Source organism: Propithecus coquereli, unplaced genomic scaffold, assembly GCF_000956105.1.
Source record: "Propithecus coquereli isolate 6110/MARCELLA unplaced genomic scaffold, Pcoq_1.0 Scaffold130, whole genome shotgun sequence".
NCBI lineage: Eukaryota > Metazoa > Chordata > Mammalia > Primates > Indriidae > Propithecus > Propithecus coquereli.
Genome location: NW_012137192.1, coordinates 1,502,847 through 1,512,518, shown reverse-complemented (window position 1 = coordinate 1,512,518; position 9,672 = coordinate 1,502,847). Strand labels below are relative to the sequence as shown.

Here is a 9,672-nt window from a genome sequence, read left to right as displayed (position 1 = left end):
TGCCAAATTGCACTCCCTAAAGGGCATATGATTGACACTATTAAGCCATTTCTGAGGCTGCATAGGTCACTAAGCAATCTGATCTTTGGGGGTACACATTAGAGACCTACTAGACAATGTTATCCTAAGTACTCTAAACATGTGGGGCTTCTCTGGGATTTTTATATGGAGAGATGGCACAAGGCAGTAGCTTTCAAACTTTTATGACCATGACCCATGTAGGAAATACATTTTACATCTCAATCCAGTACGTACACATAGACACATAAACACACATATAACTTACAGTTTCATAAAATAATACCTACTGTTACTACTCATAGTACACTCTGATATTTCTCATTCTACTCTAGACCATGTCATTAAAAAAGTGTTGGTTGTGACCCACTAGATTTATTTCATAATGCGCTAATGGCTGATGACTCGCAATTTGAAAATACTGGACAGGGGACAGCTGATAAAATTAAAAAGAGCAATAAACTTAATGTAGTCATTGATCTCCTCCCCTGTCTCTTACCAGTTTTTTCAGTAGCAACATAAAGGAGCACTAGGAGAACATTCTGGAAGCAGCAGGCCAAAGGCTGCACAACTGCTTCCCTAGGCTTGTCCCTAGCAGAAAGCCTCTGAGGCATATAGCTATGGCAGTAATAATTAGCCAAAACTAACGTTTGTTAAATGGACTGGTTGTAAGAACTGCCTTGGGCATTGTATCTGAGGGCCATGCATCGTGTCTGGGGGTACCTCAGTCATAATTCTAGAAAAGGCTGACACTGGAGGTACCAATTAGATTTGCAGAGAGGAATGAATGCTGCCGAAAGGTCAAGTTCATGGTTGTCCCAAAGTGGCTGAAGTACAGTCATCTGACTGGGATGAGGACACTGAACTCTCATATCAGAGATTCTTAACTTGGTTGGCTTCATAGAACCTAAAAGCCACTCCCACCAACATACATAAAATTGTGTCTGTAGGTGTATTTTTTCTGTCACCAGATTCTCAGAGGGTTTGTGATTAAAAAAAAAAAAAAAAAAAAACAACCCTTATGAGCTGGAAGGCTGCCTAGGCTGGGTGTTCAGTGGCACCACGAGATCCGAAATACGCACACATTGACTGAGTCAATATATGGGCAGCAGAAAGCAAAGGGAACTCAGATCCAAGATTTCTCATTCTTCTCTGGGCCCAAATGGCCATGAAGGAGACCTTGGAGCAACAAGGCACTTGATACTTATGACTGCGTCACGGGGTCAAGTTTAGGATGGAGACTTAGCATTAAAGCTCCAGGACGGTGTGACTCAGGTGGCTGGCAAAGAATGTGCTGCAACTGGCATGGACTCAGGAATTCGGAAATGGGACTGAACCTGCAGACCGAAGTGTTGGCAGAGCCAGGTGCAAGGACTGGGCAGGCAGGACCCCTGACTGCCAGGAAGAGCTGGCAGCCTCAGGGCAGAAAGGCTGTTCCTTCAAGTAGCAGCAGGTACACTGGTATCTATGTTATGCACAAGCGTGTTTTATAGGCACGGTAGGCCAGATTGTGTGACCACAATATCCCTAAATGCTTAAAATCTGACTAGTTTCATTGTCCTTTGCAGTATCTTATCAAACATCCATGAAGTCCATCAGAACATGGGCTATTGCCCTCAGTTTGATGCCATCACAGAGCTGCTGACTGGGAGAGAGCACGTGGAATTCTTTGCCCTTTTGAGAGGAGTCCCAGAGAAAGAAGTTGGCAAGGTACCGTGGGCACCAGAAAGCTAGCCTGCCTCCTTTGGCATCCTGACAGTATATACCGTATGGCTTTTCCACACATGACATGGACTTTGGGCTGTTTTTCCTCACCAGCAGGAGTATGAAGTGCTGGCTCCTTCCACCTACTTGAAAGTAGGGTGGGAGCCCACAGTGGTGGAGGGTGGGGAGCAGGGCTGGGCAGGCCTGTGCTGGGGGGTCAGAGACAGGGTGCTGCTCCCGCCACATGAGGCCCTTCTCCCTGCCTTTGGCGCCTCACCAGTTGCCAGGTCATGGTTATAGAAGTCCTGAAAGAACTTTCATATCTAAGTGTAAGGAAGTGTGCTAAAATTACCAAGCCGGACAAAAGTCAACGTGCATTTTATTGTTCTAGGTGGGTGAGTGGGCAATTCGGAAACTGGGCCTCGTGAAGTATGGAGAAAAATACGCCAGTAACTACAGTGGAGGCAATAAGCGCAAGCTCTCAACAGCCATGGCTTTGATCGGTGGGCCTCCTGTGGTGTTTCTGGTGAGTGGATGGAAACCATCGCTGTGGCCTGAATGGCAAACATGAGCACTTGAGTCCTGTATCTCCAGGGCTGTTGCATGACGACTGGCTTGTCCCCCACCAGGCACAGCAGAGCAGCCGTGGAGAAGCAGATGGAAGCTTCTCCCTTGGCATACACTGATGTGGCTCTGCCACGCCCTCAGGTGCTCAGATAGAGATACCTCAGGCACCTGTTTCTCTGGCTTAGACAACCCCAACAAAAGTGTGACTGAGGCTGGATGTGTGATTTGATCTTTCTCTGGAACATTCATTCCGACTATCTATGTGTTTATTCCCTGAAGACAGAAAGTGTAGACACAGCTTCAAAATCCCCAAGGTAGCAACTAGATCATAGTTTCTTACACACAAAAGGATGAAAAAAAGGTCAGACTGCGCAGTAGCCCCTGACCCATTTTCTTCTGCAGCGGAGAAGAACATTGGTATTCTTATTACAGGAAGAAGCCTTGGATTGAGGTTTTGATGTTATCTGGACCATATGGATCTGGAATTTGTTTCTGCAAGAATAGCAAGTGCAATAAATATAACAGGGAGGTAGGCTGGAGTGAGCTAGAATAAAAAAGAAAAGGAATTTTACCCAAACCTTATACTGACTTCAACAGAGGTTTCAGAGAAAAAGTCTTTTTTAGTCTATACTTACCAGGCATGAAAAGGTGATTGAAACTAAAATGGCTTTTTCCCTTTCCTGTTTATTTGGAGAAATTTGTAATTCTATAAAGAAGTGCTCAGAATATTTGAGTTTCCTGCTTTGATGAGACATTTATAAAAGTGATCTTGTTACAAACAAGTTTGAAACTTATTCTGGTTCTTTGGTCCATCAAGAAATAACTAGAATGGCGAGTTAAAATTTAGGCTATTCCTAAGGTGCTTCTGCATTTAAAAACAAATATGTCTTTTTTTCCCCCCCCAGCAGATAATAAGATTTTATTTTATTTTAATTACAGGATGAACCCACCACAGGCATGGATCCCAAAGCCCGGCGATTCTTGTGGAACTGTGCCCTAAGTATTGTCAAGGAGGGGAGATCAGTAGTCCTTACATCTCATAGGTCTGTAGTAAAGTCTTGGCTTGGCTTCTACGCCATGAATTTTTAAGTTTGCCAAGTAGTATGCATGATCATTTTGTAAAAATTAGATAATACAGAAAAGCAAAGATTAAAACAATTATTACCACTTGAAGACAACCATTATTATCATTGGGCTATGTATGTTTGCAGAGTTTTCCTATGCAAATCTATATGTATGTGTGTGTACTTTTACAAACAAAAATGCACACATAGTATATGTACTGCACTTTTTCACTTAACAATACATTGTGAACATTATTCCAAGTCAGTATATTTTTATATGTCATCATTGCTTATAGTTGGATAGTATTCCATTAGAATACACCCTAATTTATTCTCCTTTTGGTAGACATTTCAATTGCATCCAAACTATCCACAATTGTAAACAGCACTGCAGTGAACAGCATCACCCATATATCTACATGTATTTGTAACAGGACATGATTCCCTAGGAAGCTGGGAATATGTTTCTCTGAAATGTCACGGTAATGTTCTAATGGTTATAAGAGCATCTCTCTAAAATTAAAACCTTGTTCTGTTTTCCCGCAGTATGGAAGAATGTGAAGCTCTTTGCACTAGGATGGCAATTATGGTCAATGGAAGGTTCAGGTGTCTTGGCAGTGTCCAACATCTGAAAAATAGGTAACAGAGATAATTTTTGGGGGGATAGTGCCTAGTGAGAAAGCTTAATATTTATTCTTTTGTGAGTATGTAAATGCTGGCTCTAAAGTAAAGGGAAATAAAACTGAGCACTAATGGTATAGTGGAAAAACTGAGGGCTTTGAAGTCAAACAGAGATGCATTCAAATTCTGTCTTTACCATTTACTGGTTGTGTGACTCCTGGGAAAGTTACTTAACCTCTCTTAGAATCAGTTTCCCAGGAATCTCTACCTCCTGGCTTTGTTATATAGATGAAATGAAAAAAATGTATATGTGCCAGTATGGGTAAGAACACAAGCTTTGGAGTCTAACACAAATGAATTCATATCCTGGATCTACCACTTATGAGCTTTAAGCCACGTGCAAGTGACTAATTCCCTGGGCCCCGGTTTCTCTGTGACATCTGTCAGACTTCATGGGTCCAAGTGAGGATTAAAGATCATGTATTCTGGCATGTGGCATGGCACTTCACGTAGAATGGTTTTCAGTAGATGATAACTGATTCCTTCTCTAAGAAACTTATTTCTGGGTCTGCCAGGGAAACCTCCCTTTTTCATGGCACAAGTTGGGTTGTCAGAGTTAAGTATTCTTTTGAGAAATTTCCTGGGGATCTTCCATTTAGATGTTTTTTTCCTGCTTTCAGGTTTGGAGATGGTTATACAATAGTTGTACGAATAGCGGGGTCCAACCCTGACCTGAAGCCTGTCCAGGAGTTCTTCGGACTTGCCTTTCCAGGAAGTGTCCTCAAAGAGAAGCACCGGAACATGCTGCAGTACCAGCTTCCGTCTTCATTATCTTCTCTGGCCAGGATTTTCAGCATCCTCTCCCAGAGCAAAAAGCGACTCCACATAGAAGACTACTCTGTTTCTCAGACAACACTTGACCAAGTAAGCTTTGAGTGTCAAGAATAGATTAACTTGTCAGCACGAGGATTCCCACTTACCCAGCCCTGCCATAGGCCCAAGAGCAGTTTAGACTATCTGTGCTTGAACTCCTGATATACTATTAATATTACTAGCTGTGCTTTTTACCAAACCTCTCTGTACTTGAAAAGGGAGATGATGCTATCTACTCTGTTAGGTTATTATGAGAATTTGTAGTAATAATAATCATAATAACTACCCTTATTGAGGACCTGCCATGGGCCAGGCATTTTGCCAGCTGCCTTATCCCATTTAAATCAGAAAACAAAAACTACCAAACAGATCTTGGCACTTAACAGGTATTCAGCAAATGTTTTCTTCCCTCTTTCCTTTAATCAAGCCTATATATACCAGGGTAAATAGATAACTGAGCAATTGGTGATGTGTGGGACAATACGAAAAGTCATTTTTTAAATGATTTTTGCATTTTTCAAGTATTCCTCCCTCACTCACACACAGTTTTCTAGTTAAAATACTTGTATAGTTCTGTATTCTCCTATCTGAACTAATTTCAGTGTAAGGAAAAATGAAACTAGAATGATAAAAGAGCAAGTCAAGAGTTATTCATAAAAGTCCATCTTTCTTTTAACAGGTATTTGTGAACTTTGCCAAGGACCAAAGTGATGATGACCACTTAAAGGACCTGTCATTACACAAAAACCAGACAGTAGTGGATGTTGCAGTTCTCACATCTTTTCTGCAGGATGAGAAAGTGAAAGAAAGTTATGTATGAAGAATCCTTTTCATACAGGGTGGCTGAAAGTAAGGAGGAACTAGACCTTCTTTTGCACCAATGAAGTGTTCCAGAGGAAAGAGCCAGAAAGTTCTTGTGGGAAGAAATAAACTGGATACTGTACTGATACTGTTCAATGCAATGCAGTTCAATGCAATGAAAACAAAATTCCATTACAGGGGCAGTGCCTTTGTAGCCTGTGTCTTATATGGCTCTCGAGTGAAAAAGACTTGAATTTAGTTTATTACCTTATACCTATGTGAAACTCTAGTATGGAACCCAGTGGACATATGGGTTTGAAATCATACTTTTTTGTTCCTGTGTATTCTCACTGGGGTTGCAACAGTAATTCATCAAGTAATCATGGCCAGTGATTATTTATCAGAATCAAACGGCATGCACATCCTCATTCATCAAGCCATGCCATGCTAGGGGATTGGCTTCCCAGTGACACATCCATTGCTGGCGATGAGTGTGCCAGAATTCCTAGTGCCAAGTTGCTCAGAAAGTCTGAACACCATGGTGTGTCACGCACACTTTTGTGAACGCTGCTCTTCTCAGAGTCTGTCGACGTCATTAAATATCAGGTGACAAAATGGTGCCATGTGTGGCTAGTCCTGCTTTGATCCCTTCTTTGAGCTGCTCTGCTGGTGGTGACATGGAAAATATGGGTGTCTCTAGAAACAGGAAACTTGGTTCCTCTGTCATGTTGTCCATGCTTGGAGCTATAGGTCTGCAGGGTCATTTTTCTGAGACTCTTTAAATATACTTAGATCCTGGTAAGAAGCCAAGAAGCAGCAGCCAAACTGCTGGGGCTGCCAGCTGCCGAGGCCAGGGCATGGGATTAAAGGGATGGCACATTCAAACCTGGGGAAGCCTGTGTCCATCTGTCCTGATTGTCTACTTACACGGTACACTGCATCTCAAGATCTTTGTTATCTGACACAAGGATAGTATTATTTCTGGCTTTTTGAATTAATCTAGAAAATAAAAAAGATAAAGTTGTATTTTGACAAAAATCTTTGTACTTTTAATGTTATTTGGAGTTTTAAGTTCTATCAGTGACTTCTAAATCCTTAGAATGGCCTCTTTTTAGAACCCTGTGGTCTGGAGTATGGCTATACTGCCTCACTAGCTTTATTTTCTTGTATAAGATTGTAGATTGATCATCTGACTAGTGCCTAGAAAACAATGGGATGGTGAAAATCTCATGACATTATATTTGAGTTTCTTTAAGATCATTTAGGGTACTCTTAATCTCAGTTCATCAATCAAATATTTTTTGAGTGTATGCTGTAGGTGAAAGAGTATACATGTGTGTATGTATGGGGGGTTAGAAATTAAGTCTCAGTGGATTTCTTGTGCTGTGTTATTCAGCTAACTGGTTTTACAGATATTGTGGGGTTTTTTTGTTGTTGGTTATAGGCACCCACTGAAAGAATATTGCGTGGCTTTTTTTTTTTTTTTCCTCAGTAGCAACAATGCAAAAAGCCAAGAAAGTATAAGAGTTACAAGGCTAAACAATGAATTCTTTCACAGAGAAAACAGCTAGTTTGGAAACTTGCTGTATAACACAACTTGTTTTATGGCATTTTGTACATTCAAATAACTGGCTTTGCAGATGTTAGACACCCCATTAAATCTCTGACAATCTCAAATTTTTTATCTTTTCAATCACTAATTTATGAAAAAAACAAAAAAAACCAAATGTTTCCACATGGAGTATTTTTTCAGGCTTTCTAACCCTGTCATATTTTTTTAGTCAATAAACATTTTTAAAAAATATTATTTTACTGATACATAATGTCATCAGTCTTGTGGTTGAACAAAAATATGAGAGGAACTATTGTTTGGCCAAGTTCAAGTGATCTTTCAATATTATTACTAATTCTTTCAACTTTTCCCAAAATTTAAATATTAATTCTAAAGGTATAAGACTTTAGATCTATTTCAAATTAATCTATATATACGTTCTAAATTTACAGAACGTTATATTAACTTATTGCTTGAAAAGAAAAAAATGACTGTTTTAGAGATTAATGTCAATATTTTCTAAAATGGTAAGTAACGAAGGCACATTTACAATGACTAGTGAAACGAGATCATTATATTTTATGTTGTCTTCAGAGATATAGAATTCATAGAATAGTTTATCCTTGTCTAATATTTTTCAAAATCAAACTTTTGTTGGTTTTCCATTTCACTGTAATCATGTTCTAATTCTTCATTATATTAAATCCATGAGCAACTCCTTCCTTTAATTATTCTGACTTCAAGGCCATATTTTAAAACATCAAAAGGCACTGTGAACTATTTTGAAAAAACAAAAAAAACACATTTCACTATATATTTAAAAGGATCTCTTCTGAAGCTAGAAATAATATACATCAACTTCATTATTATTGTGTTACCTATTTAGACTATCTGAATAGTAATCTTTTAAACTTTCCTGTGTAAACCTAATTATGGTGGAAATTTTTACCAACTCTATGCTCAATCAAGTAAAATTTCTGTATATTCCCTGTGGAAATGTAATTATGTGAGTTTCAGAAAGTCTCAATAGAAGCGTCCAAAGGTTTCTGCTTTTGGACACCTTGGAAAACTTACTAACAACTGTGAATATGAAAAATACAATGAAATTAACAAGCTCTCTAAACATAAATACCCAGCACAATTCATTATTAAAAACAACCAAACCTCAAACTACTGTATTTCATTATTTGTACTGAAAGCATATGCTTTGTGACTATTCAATGTTGCACATCATTCATTCACTGTATAGTAATCATTGACTAAAGGGATTTCTCTATGTTTTTTTCTTATGGTTGTATATATCAGGTAAATTTTTTTCCAAAGAGCCATGTGTCATACTGAACCACTTTGAAATTGAGATATTAATTTGTACTCTCTTGTTACTATTTACTGGTAATAATGTAATACCATAGTAATAATTGCTCTAATTCTTTCCAAAATTGTTGCATCCCTTTTTATAGAATGTTTATATTTCCATAGGATTAGGTATGCTATTATCCCTCCTTATACCCTACGATGAAGCTGTTTTTGTGCTTTTTCTTTATCATTGGCCCTTCATTCCAAGCACTTTATGCTGTCTGTAATGGGATCTATTTTTGCACTGGAATATCTGAGAATTGCAAAAACAGACAAAAGTTTCACAATAGATTTCTAAGTTAAATCATTTTCATTAAAAGGAAAAAAGAAAAAAAATTGTATTGTCAATAACTTTATATGAAGTATTAAAAGGCATATTTCTATGTTGTATTGCGTCACAAAATAAAGCTGTGACAGTTCTGTTGGCCTGGTCTATACTGATTTACTTTCGTGCATTCGTGGCACCACCTACTGTTACAGTGTTATAAAGCCATTACAAAAATAAGAAATGTTTCCAGAGGGGAAGCCATTTGGATCAAAAGTAAGAATTTTAGAAAAGACTCAAATGTCCTGTTAATCATAAAAGAGAATGGAGGAGATTACTTGGAAAAAAAGTGTTTTGTACTTTCGTGTCAGTTACAACACTAACTAGTATTAAGTGTAAGAGGTTTTTAGATAAACTTATTCTGCTTAATGATTATGAAGCTGCATGGAGATCTCTGACAGTACTCTGTACCTAAGCTTATTTAATAAAAAGTTCACTTGATAGGGGGGAAGCTACAAAGGCAGCCTTTGCTGCTTTTTTGTTTATTCAACCAAAAATACAAGGACACAGTGTGGCAAGTAAACTGGCCAGGTGCCTGGGGGTGGGGGCAAGGGTGAACATGCAGGAAAAGTAGAAAATGTGGGGAGAGAAATGATACTGAGACTAGTATCAGTGATGCCCTCCCTTTGCCCTGTAATAAGTGCTGTGCAGACAACATTCAAGTAGTAGTGCTATGATGAGACAATATGGATGTATTTTTCCTGGCTCATTAAAAGTCAAAGTCTCAAAAAAGATGTCTGCTTCTATTGGTACTTGAAGAACCCCTGTCAGTCCTTTTTAGGCAGTACAAG

General features: G+C 38.8%; 1 protein-coding gene across 1 annotated transcript in view; it reads left to right on the top strand.

Moving 5' to 3' along the window:
- Nucleotides 1–7,363, top strand: part of ABCA1 (ATP-binding cassette, sub-family A (ABC1), member 1) — a 107,602-nt gene extending 100,239 nt beyond the window's left edge. The window contains exons 44-49 of the mRNA XM_012638543.1: nucleotides 1,562–1,728; nucleotides 2,114–2,248; nucleotides 3,229–3,332; nucleotides 3,900–3,992; nucleotides 4,655–4,898; nucleotides 5,527–7,363. Of these exons, the coding sequence (XP_012493997.1) occupies nucleotides 1,562–1,728; nucleotides 2,114–2,248; nucleotides 3,229–3,332; nucleotides 3,900–3,992; nucleotides 4,655–4,898; nucleotides 5,527–5,667 (884 nt within the window). The 3' untranslated portion in view covers nucleotides 5,668–7,363. The remainder of the gene's footprint in view (nucleotides 1–1,561; nucleotides 1,729–2,113; nucleotides 2,249–3,228; nucleotides 3,333–3,899; nucleotides 3,993–4,654; nucleotides 4,899–5,526) is intronic.
- The last annotated feature ends 2,309 nt before the right edge of the window (nucleotides 7,364–9,672 follow it).